The 24,780-nt window shown below is 38.5% G+C and overlaps 2 protein-coding genes across 3 annotated transcripts in view; both read left to right on the top strand.

The window, feature by feature from the left end:
* The window catches only part of LOC141599904 (glycine-rich domain-containing protein 1), a 35,030-nt gene extending 12,984 nt beyond the window's left edge, over positions 1–22,046 (top strand). The window contains exons 4-8 of one of the 2 annotated variants that reach the window (XM_074420031.1): positions 2,708–2,986; positions 19,217–19,740; positions 20,192–20,319; positions 20,602–20,762; positions 21,371–22,046. In XM_074420031.1, coding sequence (XP_074276132.1) covers positions 2,708–2,986; positions 19,217–19,740; positions 20,192–20,319; positions 20,602–20,762; positions 21,371–21,871 — 1,593 coding nt within the window. In that variant the 3' untranslated portion in view covers positions 21,872–22,046. The remainder of the gene's footprint in view (positions 1–2,707; positions 2,987–19,216; positions 19,741–20,191; positions 20,320–20,601; positions 20,763–21,370) is intronic. The other variant, XM_074420032.1, reaches the window with a different exon arrangement.
* A 757-nt stretch (positions 22,047–22,803) lies between these two features.
* LOC141601180 (uncharacterized) lies at positions 22,804–23,814 on the top strand. Its single transcript, XM_074421448.1, has 2 exons — positions 22,804–23,272; positions 23,387–23,814. Exons 1-2 carry the CDS (start codon positions 22,804–22,806, stop codon positions 23,812–23,814), a joined length of 897 nt encoding a protein of 298 aa, XP_074277549.1.
* The last annotated feature ends 966 nt before the right edge of the window (positions 23,815–24,780 follow it).

Here is a 24,780-nt window from a genome sequence, read left to right as displayed (position 1 = left end):
TAGTGTATGAGACAAACACAAATATGTTCCACCGTTACATATCTTTGAAGTCTTATCTTATATTCTCTGCCTATTGCAAAACTCATCTGATTAATTTTAAATATTTTTTAGTCTTTAAACAAAGTTGGAGTCTCTATATTCGCCCGAAAAAAACTTCCTTTAATAATATAGACTAGATTTAATGCCCGTGCGATGCACGGGCCTATTATTTGGAGCTTTTGTAACAAAGAAAATTAAAGGACTCGAACAAAGCATACCTGGAAAAATTTCCTTGTAAAGAAATACGTTTCACTTCGTTCTTGCATCCGCGGCTTCAGGTCACCGATTATGTTTGTAAATTAATTTATGTTACATCTAAAGCATTGATCTTTAATGCTATAATGTACATTATAACATTTTCAAAAGAGTATGTAAAATACTTCTACCTATGCGTAAGTTTGTTTAAAATGTACATTCTTTGCCTGAATATTTCTTATGCTTTTAGAGCTTCCTCTCTTTGGAGTCGCCTATCTTAATTTATCAACTTATCCCATAAAGAGACATATACGGAGTACACAACAATATGAACACAACTTTTATGAAACGAAAAATAAAAAAAAATCAACAATTAAATCTAAATGAACTTTTATGCCATTGTGATGAACCAAATGCTTGTGTTTCGTTTTCAAATATCATAAATAATGTATCAATATTTATACCCCAAGAGGCATAGGAAACCCATGTACGTAAATATGTAATGCCCATCTAACAGACAATTATTAAACGCATGGGTATTGAACACGTGAAATTAAAAAAAAAAAAATCACCCCACATGAAAAAGGATGGAGGGAACAATATTTCCGCATCTACAAACTACCAGACATTACATAATTTCCTTTATCGTAAATTCGCCTGTCGTATAATACGTTATTAGATCAGACCGTAAGTATAACTATAAATCCACTATTGATTATATAATTGTGATACCGTGAAACTGTAAAATACAAAACTTACTCTTGCTCTATCCAAACCCGGACCAGCAGGCCACAACAATACAACATACATGGCTATATGGATAGTAAAGGATGTTCCCCTCCACAAAAACGTAAAAATAAAATTGAAGGGGAAATACTTTATAAAACCAAATCAGAAAATACTTCAAGAAAGAAACACAATTTATTTATAATTGATATTGGTCAAAGCGACATCTAAACCACCTAGGCAAATACGCGAATGGTTTATGTAAATAGTGCATATGCATAATAAGTGTTTTTTGTGGTTGCTTATCTATCTTTAAGTTGTCCACGTAATCTCAAGAATCCCTCCAATACTAAAAAAAACAAAGAATTAGGACGTAAAAAGTAATGCATAGACAAATTTAACAATATACTATGATTCTATGAAGTAACATCTTGGAAGTAGTAGATCAAATATAAGAGGAAGAAAGAAGAACTTATTTGAGTTTGTACGTGTAGTTACCGACTTACCATTAATACAATTATAAAAAATAGTAATGTTATTATTGACATACATATACGTACTTCCAAAGTTGCAAAGTGCTGTTTTTGTCTTCCTCAAATCTTCCGACGTTAAAAAAAAATCAATTGAAATAGGATGAAGTAGAGAGTGAAGGGGATAAGCTAACGGAAGAGCACGGGCAGGAGTGTTAGAGCTGCCCAACTGCCCTACATCAATTGAAACGCCATGTTTGTTGCTTTCTACCTGGAAAGCCCCCGTTACTTCCTTTCTCCTGACCTTATTATTGATGTTGCAATTACCCAAATCCTTTCTTCCTCATTGTTAAATGCTACCTTCAATATTTCCTGAAAAAACACAAAAATTACCGTATATAATTAAATTTCATAATATAAAAATGTATTAAGTGTAACAAAATTAACTCATGCATCACGACAAAAAATTAAGTTCATGTTCAATTAATAGGTGGGGATGGGGATGTTAAAAGGTTAATGGCATATATTCATCATTTGGTTTATATACTAATATATTCTAATCGATTTGGCTTGCATAAAAGATACCAATAATAGAATTCTATTAGCTTTACAATTTCATCTATACGGGTTGTTTATGATCATGATGTGATAAAATTTGTTCTTCTCCAATTATTAATTATTAATTTAGCTCTTGATCAATCAATATCTCTAAACTAAAAAATAGTTTAGGTAGTTTCGAAAACTTGGGGTCTCTGTAATCGCTCGAAAAAAGCTTCCTTTAATAATATAGATAGATAGATTGATATTGATTGATTAGATACAAGTATAAACCCATGTCTGGTCGATATATTTTTGTTTGTTCAAAATTCTTCTCTCTAGACTTGTTCTTTAGATTGTTCTGGCAAGGCACTTGTGCTGAACAACTTTTGAATATCCTGACAAATTGTGGCTATTTTTTTCCCAGATTTTGGCATAAGTTCGCAACATGGAACGTTAAAGTTTAAACTCAGTTAAAACCAAGTCTGTTAGCTTGTGTACGATTTCTGCCTTCTCTGGTTATTAAGACTAATCAAAACTTTTTACATGGGAAGTACACATCTTGATAGACATAGTTACGAGTACATAAGATAGTAAAACCTTTTTGTTGCAGAAAAAAATTTCTTTGAAAGCTAGCATAAGCCGATTAGCAGTTTGATGCATGATGGATTTTTCTGACTGCTTGTAATAATTTAAACAATGTCTCATACATAGAAAATGCATAATTTACATGAAAGTAGAGCTACCCAACGGTGTATGCAGCTGACACCAAGCACATGGAAGGTGAGCTGCTGATGAAGGTGGTGGGCCCATGGCATCGCTCGATAAAAGAAGAAGATATACAGGAAACAAAGAAGCTTTGGGAGGCAACATTTGATCAGCCATATGAGAAAGCAGGGGGAATAGTAGCCGTTGGTTTGCCAGATGTTTTTGCTGTAAAAACCCCGGTTTACTGGGTGGCTTCAGATTCAGATGCAAATACTAAATACAAATCATTGCATCCTCGATTTTTATTAGAGGTTAGTTGAACCCCGTTCTCTGAAAGCTCAGTTCTTGACTAATGTGTTTCATCTGTTGACTATTATCACTAATTATTCACATTAGTTTAGTAGTCAGTAGCAGTCACGGGATACGTGGAATCATTTTCGATAATGAGTGCGGTTTTTTATATTGCAGATTGCTAAATAGAAGATTTTGGAGTTTGTTCTATTATTTAAGTAATGTAGCGCATTAGTACTTGTTGTGCGGAAGCGATACGGAGTAGATGCAAAAATAAAAGACACAAAGATTTAACGTGGTTCACTATCAATGCGATAGCTACATCCACTAGGGCGAGAGAGAATAATTCACTATGTCGAGAGAAGTACAGATTACAAAAGATGAGCACAGAGTTTTTCTAGATCTGCTTCTTAAAACTCTCAATATGTTTGCCTCACAAATCTCTCCTTAAAAGAATAACTAGATTAGAGTAGTGTTTATATATTAAACTACCCTAACAAAGATTATTCTAATTAAGAAAAAATAATTAATTAATACAAAACAATATTCCTAATAAACTAAGGAAACCAAAAGAATAAGTCAACTTTTGAATAGAAAAGTCAACGCTAGAGCTTGTTGTGCAACAATCAATAATCTCACGAAATTCACCAGAATTCCCCGCGACCCGCTGTGTGTCGCACGTATGTCAGCCCCCTTTTTTTTTCTTAGTCTAATTTATCTCACCGTAATCAAACTCCGACATACTCCGTAAGTGACATACGAGTCACATACTAACAATTCTCCACCTGGACTCGGACAGTCACATTTAGCAAACGACTTCCAAACCACTCGACCACTATACAAGTCACTCCCAAGTAAACTTGTATCTGCCATGTTCCAGCAAATGAGCGCTCACACTAGAACACAATAGACTCCACCTTAAGTCTATAACCATCCAATATACCCTGAACTGGGTCTGCCATCCAATTAATTAGCCCTGGACCGGGCCGCTCAAGGCTCCACCTCGAGCTCAGCACCCCGAAGGGTCTAGACATAAGTGTCTATATTCAACAAGTCCAAGCAATGTTTGAACTTGCTGAATGGAACCGGCTTAGTGAAGCAATCTGCAGGATTGTCAGCTGTTCCACTTTCTTCACTTTAATTCTTTTCTCGTTCCTCAGAAAATGATACCTGACATCTATGTGCTTGGTTTTATCATGATGCACCTGATCCTTCGCCAAACAAATAGCACTTAAGCTATCACAATACAACGAAGCGATCTCCTAATGTAGACCAAGCTTACTTACAAGACCCTTTAACCATATAGCCTCCTTAGCCGCTGCTGTTAAAGCCATATACTCCGCCTCCGTGGTTGACAAAGTCACAGAAGATTGTAAAGTTGACTTCCAACTAACAACAGAACCACCAAGTGTAAAAACATATCCGGTTACGGACCTCCTGCTATCTACATCTGCAACATAATCGGAATCCGAATATCCAACAACTAAACACTCCTCATCATTCCCATAAACGAGACCAACATCCGCCGTTCCTCTCATGTAGCGGAAAATTCTTTAAACCTGCTAACAACACTAACAACATGTGCAATATCAAGCCTAGTGCAAACCATGACATACATTAAACTGCCAACTGCACTAGCATAGGGAACCGTTGACATATAAGACTTCTCAGCTTCAGTTTGAGCTTCAGAGGTGCAGAAGATATAGTTAACTTACCGACAGCATAAGGAGTATTTAAAGGTCTAGCATTACCCATACTAAAAAGGCCAAGTATCTTCTCAATGTAGCTTTTCTGAGATAAGAAAAGCTTCCTTTTAGAACGATCCCTGTAAATCTCCATCCCTAATATCTTCTTCGCGGACCCAAGATCCTTCATATCGAACGAACTCTGAACTGAGTAGCTTCTTCAAATTATCAACATCAACCTTTTATTAGCAGCAACAAGCATATCATCAACATATAAGAGTAAATAAATCAAAGACCCATCTTCTAGCTTGTTATGATAAACACAACAATCATATAGGTTTCTCTCATACCCATGCTCTACCATAAAAGTGTCAAACCTCTTGTACCATTGCCTTGGAGATTGCTTAAGCCCATACACGGACTTCTTTAAATGACAGGCAAAGTGCTCTTTCCCTGGAATTTCGAACCCCTCTAGTTGCTTCATTAGAATATCTTCCTCCAACTCACCGTGGAGAAAAGCGGTCTTGACATCAAGTTGCTCAAGCTCATAATCATAATGTGCCACTATAGCTAGTAACACACGAATAGAAGTGTGTCTCACAACAGGAGAAAAAATCTCCACATAATCAACTCCCTCTATCTGACTAAACCCTTTAGCAACAAGTCTAGCCTTGTATCTAACCGACTCAGCCTCTGAAGTTCCTTCCTTTCTCTTGAACACCCATTTACACCCTATCAATTTTCTCCCTTCTGGTGGTGGCACAAGTTCCCAAGTATTATTCTTGTGAAGAGACTCCATCTCTTCACCCATAAAGCAGAAGCCATTGCAGACCGACTCACTACTAACAATTGCTTCTTTATAAGATGATGGTTCTTCGACTCAATTTCATCAATTACCCGTAATGCATAACCAACCATCTCCTCAACATAGCAATTATTGCCACGAACTTTGCGGCCCTCAAGCTCCTCAATAAACCTACTAGTTTTCTTGCTTACACGTTTAGGCAAGTCAATAGGATCAGTTGGTTGATTAGAAGATTCACCTAGCTCACTTTCCTCATTAACTGGAGTAGGAGTAGTCACAGGACTAACGAGTCACAGGACTAACTGGTTCGGCATCCTCCTCGATCACAACCCGTGGTAACATAGATAAAGTGGCAGGAGCCACCTCAAACTCCACCTCTTCCTTGGCACTATTATTCTTTTCAACACCCTTGGACACCCCTTTAGCAATAAACATGGAATTTTCATCAAAGGTAACATCCCTGCTAATAATAACACGACCCTCTGACGGAGACCAAATCTTGAACCCCTTAACTCCATCTCCATATCCTAGAAAGCACCCCTTCCTTGCCCTTGGATCTAACTTACTATCTTTTACATGATAATAAGCTACACATCCAAAAACTCTAAGTGTAGAATAATCCGGTACATTGCCGCTCCATAACTCATAAGGAATCTTGCAGTTTATTCCCATATGAGGACCACGATTGATCAAGTAACAAGCTGTAAGAACAACTTCACTCCAGTACCTTCTAGCAAGACTTGCATTAAAGAGCATGCATCGAACTCTCTCTAACGATTAATCCGGTTCATTCGTTCTCGCTACACCGTTCTGTCACGTGGTGTACCCCGATGGCATGATGCCTTCCTATACCTTCATTCTTACAGAACTCATTGAATTCTCCTAAACAGAATTCCAAACCATTGTCCGTTCGTAGCTTCTTGATCTTCTTACCTTTCTGATTTTCCACCAAAGTCTTCCATTGCACAAAGACTTTGAAAGCCTCACTCTTCTGCTTAAGCAACCTAAGCCATGTGTACCTGGAATAGTCATCAATAAATGTAACAAAATAATAATAACCTCCCATACCTTCAACTCAAGCAGGCCCCAGCAATCTGAATGGATATAATCAAGGATTTCTTTTGTTGTATGAACACCCTTGCTAAATTTAGATATGTGTTTCTTACCAAACACACAATGTTCACAAAACTCAAGGTTTCTCGCCTTGACACCATTAAGAAGATCCCTCTTGGACAACAGCTGCATCCCTCTCTCACCCATATGACCAAGCCTCTTATGCCAAAGGTTAGTCATCTCTCCGTGATTTATGGATGCACAAACCGCAGAACTAGTCAGTGTTTCACCTTGAAATACATACAAGGTATTTTGTTTGACACCTTTCAGAATCAAACGAGAACCCTTTGTGACAGACAAAATCTTTCCTTTACCCTGGAACGCATATCCTAAATCACTTAATGAACCAAGTGACATAAGATTCTTCCCCGAACATGCCTCACATTAGTCAAAGTACACTTCTTACCCTCAGCAGTCTTCACCTTGATCGACCCAATACCCACTACCTCACAAGTAGCATTGTTGCCAACAACAACGTGACCCCCATTAAAGGACTCATAAGTACTAAACCAATGCTTGTGTGGACACATATGATAAGAACACCCAGAATCTAGAATTCAACGATCTATAGGACGAACAGAATCAACCGCAAGAGCATAGTCCGCCTCAGAATCGTACTCCACATTCTTACTTTGAACTACAGCCGCATTAGACTTAGCTTTCAACTTAGGACAACTAGGTCTTTTATGCCCTGGTTCTTTACATAGGTAACGATAATGAATTACTAGCGATATTGGTGTCCTGGAGCCTTAGCCTTAGCCTTTTTCTTCCGACCTCCACCCTTTTTAGTGTTATTAACAACTAAACCTGCCCCTGATCCGTCTCCTAAGTCAATTGTTGCTTTTTGTCGCAACTCCCTAGTGGAAAGTGCTGACTTCACTTCCTCTACGGTCAATGTCTCTTTACCAAGAACAAAAGAATCTACAAAATTCTCATACGATGCAGGTAAAGAAACCAACAGAATTAAAGCAGCATCTTCATCCTCAATCTTAACATCTATATTACGCAGATCTAGTAATATAGTATTATATTTGTCTAAATGATCACGAAGTGACATACCTATCTGCATCTTGAAAGAGAACAGACGTTTCAACAACAACTTATTGGTTAGCGACTTTTTCATGTACAAACTCTCCAATTTCAGCCATAACCCCATTGCAGTCGACTCATCGGCTACCTCATTTAGGACATCGTCTGACAAACTCAACAAGATTGATGAATGAGCCCTCTCCTCCATTGTTAACAAAGCAGGATCTTCCGTCTCAATCACCCTAGATTCAGCACCCGCAGCCGAAGCTTCAGTCTTCGTCACCTTCGTAGAGAAACCCGGCGTGAAGGGTTTCCAGATGCACCGCTCCTTTAGCAAAGCCCTTATCTTCAACTGCCATAGTGCAAAACTATTCCTCCCATCAAACTTCTCAATCCTTATATTCTCACTCTACATCTTCTCCTCCCTGGATCCAAAAAACTCAAAGCTCTGGTGCCAATTGTTGTGCGGAAGCGATACGGAGTAGATGCAAAAATAAAAGACACAAAGATTTAACGTGGTTCACTATCAATGCGATAGCTACATCCACCCAGGCGAGGGAGAATAATTCACTATGTCGAGAGAATTACAGATTACAAAAGATGAGCACAGAGTTTTTCTAGATCTGCCTCTTAAAACTCTCAATATGTTTGCCTCACAAATCTGTCCTTAAAAGAATAACTAGGTTAGAGTAGTGTTTATATATTAAACTACCCTAACAAAGATTATTCTAATTAAGAAAAAATAATTAATTAATACAAAACAATATTCCTAATAAACTAAGGAAACCAAAAGAATAAGATGACGTCAACTTTTCAATAGAAAAGTCAACGCTAGAGCTTGTTGTGCAACAATCAATAATCTCACGAAATTCACCAGAATTCCCCGCGACCCGCTGTGTGTCGCACGTATGTCAGCCCCCCTTTTTTTTTCTTAGTCTAATTTATCTCTCCGTAATCAAACTCCGACATATTCCGTAAGTGACATACGAGTCACATACTAACAGTACTAATAGCTTTGATGTAATTTTAAATCGAAGCAAATGCAAGGAGTCTCCACTGGTTCTAACGGTGGACAATTATGGCGGACTTTTTAAACGAGTTTCTTATATCATTTTCAAAGTGAGGAGTTCAGATTGGACTGTTGCAAATTGGCAAACTGTAAGTAACCATTTTAATTTCGGAGTAAGATGTTCTCATGATAACTTTATGACGAGACCATTTTGTAGGAGACATACACAGTGAAGGAATTATGATTCCTCCATGATTAGAGAGATGAAGAAGATGAATGTTGTTGTATTTGTGTATGAATGTAACAGAATGTGTAGAGAGATAAAATGAAAGGATTGAATTGAAGAGAAGTAATCAATTGTATTATGATTTCAGTGAATATTACAAAGCAATCATATCTGTTTATATAGGAGTAGACAGTTCGGGTAAACCGACTTATTAACAAACTTCTAACTGCTTGTAACAACCTAACTATAGTTGTTATTTAACTAACTGACTATGGTTAACTCCAACATCCCCCCTCAAGTTGGAAGTTGGAGGATGGCTGAGACATTCCCAACTTGCTTTGTTGCTTCAAATACTGAGGACCATTCAATGATTTTGTGAAAAGATCTGCAGGTTGATGTGTTGTAGGAATATAAGACAGACTGATCAATCCTTCCATCAGCTTTTCTCTGACAAAGTGACAGTCGAGATCTATGTGCTTCGTTCTCTCATAAAAGACTGGGTTTTTAGCTATGTGGATAGCAGCCTGGCTGTCACTTTTGACAGGTATTGGGACAATGTTAGGTACACCAATCTCAGCTAGCAAGCGACTTAACCAAGCAAGTTCAGCAGTGATCCTTCTCAGGGATCTATATTCTCTGCCTCAGCTGAGGACAGTGAGACGGTCTGCTGCTTTTTAGATTTCCAGGAGATAAGGCTTCCTAGAAAGATGACAAAGCCACTGACTGATCTTCTGGTGTTTGGACAAGCTGCCCAGTCAGCGTCACAAAACCCTTCCAGAGTAAAAGTGGCATCATTATTTAATAAAACTCCGAAGGCAGGGTCTTTTGAGATGTATCTAAGGACGTGTAAGGCTGCATCCCAGTGTTGTGTCCGTGGGAATGCCATGTATTGATTGAGAAGCTGCACTGAAAACGCAATATCAGGTCTGGTGTTGGTTAAAAAATTCAATTTTCCCACCAGGTCTGGTGTTGGTTAAAAAATTCAATTTTCCCACCAGTTTCCTGTATGCAGCAGGATTATCCATCAAGTTTGTTGTTTCTGAATTAAGCTTTGTGGTATTGTCAAGAGGACATGTAACAGGCTTGATTCCTTCTTGTCCAAATTCGGTAATTAGCTCCTTAGCAAACTTCCTTTGTGTAATGACAATCCCATTCTCCACAGAAATGAACTCCAACCCTAAGAAGTAATTCAGATTTCCTAAATCTTTTATCTTGAATGTTGAATGCAAAAACTGTTTGATGGCTTGTATTTCTGTTGTGTTGTCCCTAATAAGTAAAATGTCGTCTACATAAACAGCCAGATATACCACTTTACCATTTGTCTTCTTAGTGAATAAGGAGTAGTCATTCAAGGATTGTCTATATCCTCTTGCTTTCAGTGCTGCACACAACTTAGCATTCCATTGTCGTGATGCTTGCTTTAATCCATAAAGGGATTTGTGTAGTTTGCAAACCATATTGTCTCCTTGTACATCCATTCCAGGTGGTATTCTCATATATACTTCTTCGTCAAGCTCTCCATGTAGGAAAGCATTATTAACATCCAGTTCGGTCATTTGCCAACCCTGTTTGACAGCAACAGCAACTAGACTCCTTATAGTTGTCATCTTCACAACAGGTGAGAAGGTCTCAGTGTAGTCAATCCCTTCTCTTTGCCTTTCACCACCAAACGAGCTTTATATCTTTCAATGCTCCCGTCTGATCTGTGCTTGATCTTAAAAACCCATTTACAAGAAATGGACTTCTTTCCAGGAGGTAAGGGAACCACATCCCATGTATTATTCAGATCAAGTCTTTGTGAACTCGGCTGATAGTCTTGCCACTCAGAAACTTGGAAGCCTCCTCATAACTGGAGGGCTCTTTTAATGGACCAGTGAAACTTATGCTAGAAATAGGATTAGTGGCAACAGAAACACATGCAAAAGCTTGACTTTCACACAAAGATGTGAGGGTATGACAGCAAACCTCAGGTAGAACAGCATTACAACGTTTAGCAGTTAATGGACTGTTGGGTTTGTGCCTTGATTCTGTTATTGGGCTAGGTCTGTCTTGGGCCTTTATTAGGTCATTCTGTATTAGGTTTAGAGAGTATTATATAAACTCTCTAATCCTCTACCTAGCAGTTATGCTTATCATACCGTCTGAATCAGAATCAAAAACTCCTCACATATCAATAAAACTCTCTCCCTTCTGCCCTGTGGACGTAGCTAACACACCGTTAGTGAACCACGTAAATCTGTGCGTTTGTCTCTTTATTGTTTTTATCAGTTCTTTCTTGCTTCTGCTATAACATGGACAATCATAATGTTGCAAATATGAAGGTGGTCTAGATGTTCTTACTGACTGTCTTGTAGGTGCTATGTTAGAGGGAATAGTGTGATTAGACACATTAGGCTGTGCTCTATTTGGAATAATGTCAGATTCATTAGTGACATGAGATCTTGTAGAAACATCAACAGTTGGCATATTATCAACATTATCACTAATAGCAATTGGAATAAAATGATGAACTTTATTATCAACATAAGGAAAAATTTCTTCATGAAAAACCACATCTCTTGATATCATAACAGCTTTTGTTTCCAAATTCAGAAGTTTATAAGCCTTTTTCCCAAATGGGTAGCCTAAAAATACACAAGCAGTGGCCCTAGGAGACAGCTTGTCTCTCCCAGGTTTAGGAGTGGATGCATAAACCAAACAACCATAAGCTTTCATGTGCATCAAGTCAGGTGCTTTACCAAACAATAATTGATATGGAGACAAATTATTAAGTATTTTAGATGGTATTCTGTTAATAATGTAGGTAGCTGTAAGTACACATTAACCCCAATATTTATCTGGCAATTTAGACTGAAATTTTAATGCTCTAGTAGTTTCCAAAAGATGCTTGTGTTTTCTTTCTACTATGCCATTTTGTTGAGGTGTGTGAAAGCAAGATGTCTGATGAACAATACCATTATCAGCAAGAAAAGCAGCAGTTAAATCACTAGTACCTAGCTCAAATGCATTATCTGACCGAATAATTTTGACCTTTCTATCAAACTGCCTAGTTACCATTTGCAAGAAAGTCTTAATGGAAAAGCATTACTTTTAGAGGATAAAAGATGAGTCCAGGTACACCTGGTGAAGTCATCAACTATGGTCAAAAAGTATTTATAACCATTGTAAGTTGGAACATGGTAAGGACCCCACAAATCAATGTGGATGAGTTCAAAAGGGTGAAAAGAGATGCTAGAACTCATAGGAAAAGAAAGCCTATCTTTGTCTAGCTTTGCACACAAATATAACAAGAATGCAAATCATTGTCTTTATTAGAATCAGAAGTACAAATGCCCATGGTTTTCAATTTATACAATGGTAAATGCCCTAACCTTTTATGCCAAATATGACTAGAAACAACTGTACTAGCAGAATTAGAAATGCATTTATCATCTATTACATCACTTGTTGTAGAATGTAGACTACAACTTTTATTAGATATAGTACTCATGTCTGTCTGCGTATCAGATTCTTGTTGCAGGAGATATAGATTATTAAAATTTTTACCAAGGACCAATGTCTTCTTGGAATAGTCCTGCATATAACAAATTGTAGGAGTAAAACTCACTACTGTCCCTAATTGTTTGGCAAGTTTACTGATAGACAAAAGATTAAACCTGAAAGAGGGTACATATAGCACATTTTGCAAACAAAAAGTAGCAGATAAATGCACAGTGCCTATGATTCCTATTTTGACAACATGACCATTTGGTAGAGAAACAGTATATGGCTTATCAATGTCATGAAACTCAGAAAATAAAGCCTTATTTGCACAAAAATGATCACTGGCACCTGTATCTAAAATCCAAGAATTGAAATAAGCATTAAATTTGGTTGTGAGTATTAACCATATCCAATCAAATCAAAAAGATCTCACCAATATTCCCAGCCAAGACAAGTATCAATTACTCTGTCAATCTGCTCCTCCAATCAAGGCAAAATAATATTGTTCACACTACAAATAGAGGAAGTGTATATTTGTACAATATCATATTTATAGAATATATTGTAGCTATCCCTATTCTTGTATCACTATAAATATGTAATCCTTCTGTCAATAATAATCATCAACACTATTACCTGTATATCATCTTATATGGTATCCAAGAGCTCTCAACGATCCACACCAAACAATCTCCGACCAAAACGCTTCATCTTTAAGCACTCCACCCCATCCGTGTTTCCACCCTCCTTCACCATGACTAACACCAATCACGAAACCCTCATCCCTAACCCACATGAGACGACCAAACCCCTCACCGCCCTCAACCTTAACCACGTTATCAAACTGACCTCGCTCAATTACATATCATGGCACTTCCAGTTGACCAATATTCTCTTTGGTCTTAGCCTCCTTGGTTTTTTGGATGGCACCGAGTCACCACCACCCCAAACAGTGGTTGACAATGACAAAAAAGAACAACCAAATCCGGCTTACTTGACTTGGCTGAAGCAAGACGGGTTAATCCTTGGTGCACTTATGGGCACCATCACCTCCGCCCTACAACCACTCATAGTAAGGGCTAAAACGGCAAAAGAGGCATGGGATATCCTTGCCCACACCTATGCCAACCCCTCTAGAGCGCATATTATGCAACTCAAAGAGAAATTCGAGTCCATTGTGAAAACAACGGATCAAAACATCTCCGAATACATGAACTCGATAAAAGTCTGTGTAGACCAATTAGCCCTTATGGGAAAAATTATTGATCCTGAGGATGTCATAGCCCAAGTATTAAAAGGCCTTGATTATGAATTATACAAACCCGTCATTCACGCCATTACAGCCCGTGACACCCCAATTACGTTTGAAGCTTTACATGAAAAATTGCTTCAACATGACCTAATTGCCAAACACCAAACAACCAACAACCAATTCCCACCATCTGCCAATCCTGCCTTCCGCCAGAATAACCACAACCACCACCGTGGTTATTATCGCAATCAACCCAACCCCAATTATCAACAACCAAACTACCAAAATCAACCCACAACCAATCCAAATCCTCGACCCTTCAAAGGGCGATGCCAGTGGTGCCGCCAAACTGGTCATGTCATCGCTAATTGCCCACTATTCCGGAAGTTGTTTCCGACAATCGTATTCCCTGACCCACCCTCCAACCGTCAGAATTCGAACCCTCCACAGGCTCACTCGGCAACCTATGGTACACCATCTCCAAACCCCAACTTCCTACTGGATAGTGGTGCCACCAATCATATCACTCATGACCTTGACACCTTGGCTTTTCACTCCCCTTACACTGGCCTGGACGATCTCATAATTGGCGACGGCTCGACTCTCCCCATTGCCAACATAGGTTCATTCACTCTTCAATCTCTTAAATTCAATAATGTATTGCATGTTCCGACAATCTCTCGTAATATTCTTTCAATTTCCCAACTGTGTAAAGACAACAATGCTTTTATCATTTTCTCACCTGATTCGTTTTTTCTAAAGGCAATACCGACGGGGAGAATTCTGCTCCAGGGCCGCGTTAACCAGGGGATTTACGAGTGGTGTCCTCAACCAATCGCTCATGCCGCTGTCAAAGGAACCGCTCCGTTATCATGGCATCATAAGTTAGGTCACCCGTCTTATGATGTAATCAAAATTATCAATAAAAGTTTATCTTTACCAATATTGGAGCAAAAAGCTTCCTTTTTCTATTTCCTCTTTACAGTCAAACGCACCTCTAGATTTATTATTCTCAGACCTATGGACTAGTCCGGTCCTATCCCGAGACCATTACAAATACTACGTTGTATTTGTAGACCATTTTAGCAAATACGTTTGGTTATATCCACTAAAACGCAAATCCGACACCACCCAAATATTTATTCAATTCAAGGCACTCGTTGAAATTTTTTTCCAAAAACCAATTCGACGTTTTTTCTCCGATAATGGAGGTGAATATACTAAGTTAAATAAAACGCTTCTTGACAATGGCATCTCTCACTCTACTTCACCTCCTCACACTCCGGAACATAATGGATATGCTGAAAGGCGACACCGTCACATTGTAGAAACGGGTCTAGCCCTACTAAATCATGCCAACCTTCCAACCACATATTGGCCATTTGCCTTTAGTACGGCTACTTATCTTATAAATCGTCTTCCTACCAAAACTTTAAATGGTAACTCACCGTATTTTATATTACATAATAAACAACCCGATTATACAAAACTTCATAATTTCGGATGTTTGTGCTATCCTTGGTTAAGACCGTATACAAAACACAAATTAGAAGACCGTTCCATTCCGTGTATTTTTGTTGGCTACTCAACCACTCAAAGCGCATATCATTGTCTTGACCCAAAAACACATCGTATCTATACTTCAAGACATGTAAAGTTTGTTGATGACGAGTACCCACTTCGTCAAAACCCAACGCCATCACCGACTTCCTCGACATACACTGACCAGACGACTGGTGCACCATATCTATACCTATCCTACACCCCACTGCCACTATTGAACCATCACCCGTGACCTCATCAGCCACCTCGCCCTAAACCACCAATCACCATTGTATACTCCCGTCAACACCCCACCCAAAACCAACAACCCCCCACCTCCCTAACTACCTCTCAGCCCTCGGAACCACCTCCTTCTGACCCAACTCCCTCTCCCTCTTCCGCCGCCACTCCTATACTACATCAGCCACCTCAGCCGTCTACTTCCAACCCGCCTCAACCCAACTCCGCTGCTCCACCACCCACTAAAACAGTTACAACACGACTCGATAACAACATTCGAAAACCCAACCCCAAATATGCTAAAATTGCGTGCCTTAACCCGTCGCGTGACAACCTAACCAACACCGTCAAACAGGCCCTCATACTACCTCAATGGCGCAATGCAATGCAAGACGAATATGACGCTCTTGCGCGAAATCATACATGGTCTCTCGTTCCTCATTCGCAATCTCAAAATGTCATTGGTTGCAAATGGGTATTTCGAAATAAATACAACCCGGATGGAACCCTCAAACAACACAAGGCTCGTCTTGTGGCCAAAGGTTTTCACCAACGCCCGGGCATTGATTATACTGAAACCTTTAGTCCAGTTATTAAACCCACCACTCTTCGTCTAATTCTATCACTTGCCGTCACAAAATCATGGCCTCTGCGTCAATTAGATGTTAACAATGCCTTCCTACAAGGCCACTTAACTGATAATGTCTTTATGACTCAACCACCAGGCTTTGTTGATCAAACAAAACCCAATTATGTTTGTAAACTCAATAAAGCGATATATGGACTAAAACAAGCCCCTCGAGCTTGGTACACTGAGTTAAAAACCCATCTAATTACTCAAAATTTCAAACAATCTATCTCTGATTCATCTTTATTTATTTTACAAACCAAGACTACATGCATTTACATGTTGATTTATGTTGATGACATTATCATCACCGGACCTAATCCATCACACCTACAGGAATTTATTACAACATTATCTAAGCGATTTTCCTTAAAAGATCTTGGACCGCTATCATACTTTCTCGGCATAGAAGTTACTCCGAATGAACAAGGACTACATTTAAACCAATCTAAATACATTCATGATCTACTCACCAAATATGACATGATAAATGCCAAACCAAATACTACCCCTATGGCTGCCTCTACACCACTCAAGCGTGAGGATAATCAACCCATTCATAATCATTCGGATTATCGTGCCATAGTTGGAAGCTTACAATATCTATCTCTCACTAGGCCCGATATTGCCTTTGCTATAAACCGTCTAGCCCAATTTCTTCATCATCCTACTGCAACTCATTGGACCGCCTTAAAACGCCTCCTTCGCTACTTGCAAGGAACTCAAACCTTTGGCATACAACTGCATCATCAATCACCCCTATGTCTTCACGCCTTCTGTGACGCTGATCATGCAGGTGACAAAGACAACTATATCTCGACAACCGGCTATATCATTTACCTAGGCCGCAACCCTATATCCTGGTCATCCAAAAAACAACGGGGCCTAGCACTATCCACCACCGAAGCCGAATTTCGTGCAATTGCCTCCGTTACCACTGAAACAATTTGGCTCCGCAATCTCCTTAACGAACTCTCCATCACTGTCACAAAACCACCAGCCATTTACTGCGACAACATTTCGGCCACGCTCTACGCCAAGAATCCGGTCTTTCATTCTCGAATGAAACACATGGCTCTCTCCTTCCACTTCGTCAAAGAACAACTTCAACTTGGTCAGATCCGCATTCAACATGTTGCTAGTAAGGATCAATTAGCTGACATTCTCACCAAGCCGCTGCAGAAGACTTCCTACCATGATCTACGAACCAAGATTGGCCTTTCCCATCGGACGTCCATCTTGCGGGGGCGTATTAACCATATCCAATCAAATCAAAAAGATCTCACCAATATTCCCATCCAAGACAAGTATCAATTACTCTGTCAATCTGCTCCTCCAATCAAGGCAAAATAATGTTGTTCACACTGCAAATAGAGGAAGTGTATATTTGTACAATATCATATTTATAGAATATATTGTAGCTATCCCTATTCTTGTATCACTATAAATATGTAATCCTTCTGTCAATAATAATCATCAACACTATTACCTGTATATCATCTTATAGTGAGAGTACCTGCAAAGTTTGCAGAAGCAATAGCAATCTCATCATCAACATTAGAAGTAGAAGCTCCACCAGAATTTCCATGCTGCAATCCATCAGAATTACTATTGAACATTCCATTACCACCAGATCCACTAGCTTGATTACCCTGGTTAGATGTTTGATCAAAGAAAGCATTCCCTGCAAATCGTCTATTCCTGTTCTGTAGATGGCGACAGATTTCCACAGTGTGTCCACCCTTCTTACAATATTTGCAGAACATCACCGGTTTGTCATCAAAAGACTGAGATTGATTTTGTCCTTTGCCATTTACTTGATTCTGATGGTAATTGCCCTGATTCTGATAGTAATTACCCTGACTTCTCTGATTGTTACCCTGATAAGTTTGTCTGAAGTTAGCATTCTGTGACTTGTTGAAATACTGTGAATTGCCTTGAAAACCTCTATTGAATGAATTGCCTTTATAATTCATATTCTTGGACAGCATTGCTGCAGCATCAGCCTGAATCTGAGATGAATTATGTAACTCTCTTTGCCTTTCTTCTTGAAGCAAGATGTTATAAACCATTGCTATCTTAGGAAGGGGGTTCTGCATCAGAATTGTGCCTCGTATGGTAGTGTATGAGTCGTTTAAACCCATCAAGAATTGCACAACTCTTTTATCTTCCTCGAATTTACTCGTTGCTTTTTTCTGTTTGCTCCACAATTGCAGTTGCACAAGCATCGAGGATTCATCCCCATACCTTCTATTTCATCCCACACAGACTTGATTTTGGTGAAATATGCTGCAATGGTGTCACTTCCTTGAGCAAAGTCATTAAGCTTCTTTTGAACTCCATAAAGTTGAGCTCCATTGGTTTGCCCAAAACGATCTTCTAACTCTTTCCATGCTATTTCTCTTAATCGTCAAAAGAATCGAATCACCGATTTCTCGGAGAGCGAGTTGAGAATCCAAGAAAATACAATGTCATTGCAACGTTGCCAATACTTAGCAGTTGCAGACGTTGCTGATGGCTTTGGAATGGTACCGTCAATGAACCCAGTTTTGTTCTTTGCCGACAACGCTATAAGCATGGATCTTCGCCAATTCCCGTAACCTGAACCTTCAAACACATTTCCTACCAGCTTGACACCAGGAATGTCTGATGGATGAATGTAATGTGGGTCATCAACATTGATGGTAGTGTTGACTGATTCGTTTACAAGCATGATGATTGATATGAATATTTGAAGAACAAAATCTTGATTTATAAAGAAAAGAAAGAAGAAAAGAACAGTGAAGAAACAGCGGAAGAACTAACTAACTAAAAAAAAAACGAGCAGAAACAAGATTCAAAATAACCTTGCTCTGATACCATGAAGGAATTATGATTCCTCCATGATTAGAGAGATGAAGAAGATGAATGTTGTTGTATTTGTGTATGAATGTAACAGAATGTGTAGAGAGATTGAATTGAAGAGAAGTAATCAATTGTATTATGATTTCAGTGAATATTACAAAGCAATCATATCTGTTTATATAGGAGTAGACAGTTCGGGTAAACCGACTTATTAACAAACTTCTAACTGCTTGTAACAACCTAACTATAGTTGTTATTTAACTAACTGACTATGGTTAACTCCAACTGTAGTTAAGTCCTTGCAAATTGTAACCAGTCTTAATTTGCAAAGAATGTATATATGCGGACGTTCTTCAGACTCGGATGATATTTGATCTTGAAAATTCTTGATCAGGTTTCTGTGTACGTGAAGTTGTGGTCACAGATAGACGCAACAATAGGAGACAAGACGAGAGCGTTCTTGCGCTTGCAAATGTACAGATGTCACAAACAACTTAAGCTTGACGAACCCATTTCCAAGTTTTTGTCAGATACTTGGCAAAGGTGGTGCCATTTCTACTCTGAGTTTGGCACCAAAGGTGTAAAGGTTGAGCTTCGTCACCCAAGTAATAGTCTCTGCTTCAAGGGTACTGGTTTGCTAGACAGTGTGCCATTAATGTGGAACGACATGCTGCGTGCACCTTCTCTTGCGTATGTAAGTGAAGTTGACCAGAAAATCAGGGTCTTTACCTCAATTACTCCACCTGTCCAAGCACCATACCTGTTGAAATGTGTCCCTGATCGAGTCACTGATGATTCTGGTGCCATGATCTCCGATGTAATGCTAAGGATGAATCAGTATCGACCGCAGGATGGCCGATGGCTATCTCGAACTGTTTTGGACCATGCCAGAAGAGAGTGTTTCGTCGTTCGTATTAGGTGAGGCCTACTGTTTTCCCAACTGCATCTTTGTTTTTTTGAAGTCTACATTTAGTAATCTAGTCTGCATATTACCAACGAGGTCTATGCCTAGTAGTAAAGACTGAGGTCCGCCCCTTTAGTTTGTAGTGGCAAGTTCCTTCTCTCAGAATATATTTTTGATGGGTGAGTGTTTAGCTTTTCATGATCTGTAGCCAATTCAATAGGCGCTTCATTTAGAAATCAATAAGTGTTGGGCAAGATCGGCCAACATTAAGATCTGGTAGGCATTAAAGGGTTTCGGGTGAGTTTTCATTAAAATTAAGAACTCTATAAGCTATCTTGGAGATGTGGAAAATCCTTACCCTGTCTTATCATAGGTCTGTCATACTCAAGTTTTTCTCTTTAAACGAAGTAGTTAATTTTATCAAACAGAACTTATTATTGTAAGTGAATGTGCAAACTTGTACAGGGTTGGTGGAGGGATTTGGAGAAGAGGAGGTGAATGCCCTCAGATGGTGAAGTGGGAAGAGCGGATCATTGAAGTTCGCGAAGGTCCATGGTCATATGTAGCCGGCTCTACTATTGGCAAAGCCCCTGGTTTGTTACTGTTTCACATTGTTTCATGTTGTGTACTGTATATGTATATGTTCAACTCTTGACCAACAACAACAACAACATCAGAGCCTTAATCCCAAAATGATATGGGGTCGGCTGACATGAATCATCCTTTAGAACCGTCCATGGGTGAACGCACACCTCAAAATGCGAAAAGAATAGAAAACGGAAAAATGAAAAACAAAAGGGAGAGCGAAACATAATACTTTAAATCGGTATATGTATATGTTCCAACTCTTCACCATTGCAAAAAAAAAACTGCAGACAAAGTGGTGGGAACAGCAAAACCAAAAAATGTACCAAATGACGATACGAGGACTTCTTGGTGCTTTTCAACTGGAGATGAACTCACAATTGAATGTGATTCTTCCGCTTCTGTGGCCTCTCTATGCTTCACAATGAAGACACATGACTCGAAATCTTCGGTAAGACGAAAACAACTTGAGACTTTATACTCCATTGACCATTATCTTTAATGAAATTGTTCTATTTTCAAAATTCACGTCACGAAGTACTAATGAATGTAACAATGATACCTGAACAAGTAGATGTCTCATGTCAGATAGCCGGCTGGTAAACCGTCGAGGATGGTACCTACGTTTGGCAAAATCAACACGGCCTGAATAAATTGACAAATAGATCTGGACTTTGGTGAATCCATTGTTGACTCAATCTGGAATTACCTCAAAACTACCTGGCCCGATAGGCCCATAGTGATCTAATCCAAAGTTGTCAGAATTAACTATTTGAAATTTCATGTATGTTTACATATCAAATGATAAAAACCTGAATACACACGATACAAAATGACTTGAGACTTTCTCGCAAACAAAAAAAATGACTTGAGACCCAAATGATCTGATCCCGACTCCTGAGCATACATTACACTCGAATGACGTAGTGTGAACAGTGAGCTAATCTATTGTTTGTTCGCATAAATATTACTGTAGCTTTTACGACTCCTTTTGCACAAAAGCAGAAAATAGTTTTGAAGTAAATCATGATGCTTGAGCATATAAATCCTTCCTAATAGGTGAAATTACTCAAGGGGAGGAGGATGCAGTATGAGGTGAGTAAAATTGAGAAAAGATTTGACGAGCTAGACGAAGAGAATGAGTTTATCACCATTGTTAGGTTCTCTGATGAGAACCCGAATGGAAAGGCGACTGCTCTTCTCAACTGGAGGCTATTAGCAGTGGAACTATTGCCTGAAGAAGATGCCGTCTTTGTTCTTCTACTGAGCCTCGCAATACTAAGAAGTGTATCAGAATTGAGGAATGAAGATATAGGAGGGCTGTTGATTAGGAGAAGATTAAAGGAGGCAACGCTTGGGATGAGAGATTGGGGCTCGGTTATACTCGATACTGGTTCGAGCCCTATGTCAGTTTCGGCTCACCTTCAACCTTGGTATTGGAATGCCAAGGAGGTATTGGAACAGGATCAAAGTTCTGAGCATACATTTAACCAAACAAGTTTGATTTTCTCGTTGGCCGAAGGGGGTGATAAATTGTATAAGAAGGGAATTCTTTCCTGAAAAGTTCTTCACACGTGACAATTCGTTAACCTTTTACATGTAAATTGTTGGTTCATAGAAGTATGTTTTTCTTGAAGATAAACGTGGACTAAAAACTAGGCGCGGTTACGAGTTAGGACATACACCTGTGAGGGGCGTTGATGTTGAGTTTATCAAAACTATTCATTGATTACCACTTAGCGCATAGTTAATATGGTAAATCGGTATTGCACGCTCAGTCTAGCAAAGCCAGTCCAGAAGGGTTTAGGGGGTTGTGCATGTGAATTGTATAATCCCTGAAGAAGGGAGTGCATTCTTATTGGATATATATAGGTATAAGGGATACTAACTTAGCTAATTACATCAGGCTAACTAAGTCAACTAATAATCTAGAGTATTAAAGACATGCGTACAATATAAACAACTAGCTAGTATCCCGCGCTTCGCGCTGTCTGTTTTAAAATTTAATTATTATAATTGAAGAAAAATAACATAATTTATATATGACCTTTAATATTTTTATTTATAAATAAAAATAAATTAATTTTTCTCAAATTATTTTTTTTAGGTTTATTTTCAATACTTTAAAATAAAATACATACCATTTTAATTAAAACTAATAAGTGATAATTAATTATGCTGATCAACTTTTTATAAATTATTTTCTGACTGATCAAATATCATATTAATTAAAATAAAATTTATTTGAATAATGCAACAATCAACATTAAGTTCTCAAACTATATCATTTTACATTTTAGGATTTTTATCAAAATAAATTTTTAATAAATTTAGAATCAAATCACCGTAATTATTTAATGTAATTTTATAATAAAATTAAGCTATAATTAATATTTTGCTGAGATTTATGCAGCATTTATTATGTTTATATTTAATGTTCAGTTGTAATTAATATTTGTATTTAAAGCTGGGTTGACACTGAAACTTCTATCATGTGGATGTTAAGAGGTTTCTCTACCTTCTCCTCTTCTTCTGGACTTTGCTTAAACAAGGAGAAAACTGATATTTACTTCAATGGGGTTTTTGACCAGATCATCAGTAACATCAGGCAGATCTCAGGGTTTAGGAGAGGGGCATTGTCATTCAAATACTTGGGAGTACCCATTTCTTCAAAAAGACTGACTAAAAATGAGCGTGCTAAACTCACAGACAAAATTGTGGCAAGGATCAGAGCTTGGGGAACTAGACGTCTTTCATATGCTGGCTGTCTGGTTTTGGTGAATGCTGTCTTAACTTCATTACACTCTTACTGGGCTACTATATTCCTTATCCCCAGTGGTGTCATGAATAGAATTGATTCTCTGTGCAGAAATTTTCTTTGGGAGGGCAAAGATTCTTACTCAAGAGCACCTAATGTGAGTTGGAATACCTGTTGTAATCCTAAGGAAGAGGGAGGACTTGGTATAAAGAACTAGAAATTGTGGAATAGAGCTTTATTAGGGAAGTACACTTGGTGGCTAGCTACAAAAAAGGATCACCTATGGGTTCGCTGGGTTAATCATGTGTATATGAAAGATACTAGCTGGCAAGACTATGTTGCTCCATCTGACTGCAGCTGGTCTTGGAAGAAGGTAATCCAGGTTAAAGACAAGTTTAAAGCAGCATATTCTGGTAACCTCTGGCTACACAACACTAAACCATATACTGTTGCAGAGGGTTATCTTTGGTTAAAGCCACCTGCCCCAAAAGTTCCTTGGAGACATGTTTGTTGGAATCCCCTGAATGTACCCAAAACATCTTTCATTTACTGGGCATCTAAACACCAGAGGCTTCTGACAAGAGATAGAATTATCAGGATGGGATTTGGACAGGATGATAGGTGCTTCCTCTGTGATGATGCGCCTGAAGACCATGTACCTGTTCTTTCATTGTGCATTCAGTCAGAGATGTATCAGAGCTTTGCAAATAAGATTGAGAACTACTTTTCCACCTCAGTTGTTTGAACAATAGCATAAATCTGGAAGAGGGAGGAGTAAACTACAGCGTAATTTTGTGAGTGCTTGTGTTGTGAGCCTCACTTATGAGATTTGGCACGCAAGGAATATTGCTAGAGTACATGACCAGGTACTACGTCCTGAGTTTATCATATCACAAATTGTGTTCAATGTCAAGCAACGATGGAGTAGAAGGAATAGGAGTATGTTGAAACGGAGTGATCAAGTTTGGATGGATAACTTAGACATTTAATCTCTTGAATTTGTTTGTCACGTAGTGTGGTAGCCTATACTATCGTATACGAGAATGATGTAATTATTTGGACGCTATTTTTTGATTAATATACTTACCCTTCACCAAAAAAAAAAAAGCTGGGTTGACACGTGGCGCATCCACGACGCTTCAACCCAGTTTTTTCTTTATATATATATATATATATATATATATATATATAGAGGCAAGATCAGGTGAGTCCACCTATATTTTTGAGTCTCATGAGTCCACTTATGTATCACACGTTGTACACAATAATATCACGAATTGAATAACAATATAGTAGTGTTTTTTTTCAGATCTATGGCGGAGAGAATTATATCGATTGGCTGCTACTTCAAAATATGCAAAAGTTTAATACTTGAGGAACAGGAAGAGCAACAACGACATAAACGAAAAACCCCATTCTTAAGGTAATTTACTGCAATCTACAAAGGGCGAAACATAATAATACCCCTACCAAACAAAGATGTTGAGGATAAAGGCACACCATAAGTTGTGCGGAATTTGATAAAAATCTGAACCGCGTACAAGATATCAGCTACTGATCCAGCTGGATATAATATGCATAATTGGTTAACGGTTAATTGCTTTGCATTGTTTTCTTTTTTTATTACAACTTATTATATATGGTCGCAGTTTCATCCATTGGACTTACAAACATGTATTGTAGACGCGCTTGCTGAAGAGATCTGGGTTGT

This window comes from Silene latifolia, chromosome 9, assembly GCF_048544455.1.
Source record: "Silene latifolia isolate original U9 population chromosome 9, ASM4854445v1, whole genome shotgun sequence".
Lineage (NCBI taxonomy): Eukaryota > Viridiplantae > Streptophyta > Magnoliopsida > Caryophyllales > Caryophyllaceae > Silene > Silene latifolia.
The sequence above is the reverse complement of the archived record's forward strand: the minus strand, read 5'-3'. Positions and strand labels throughout refer to the sequence as shown.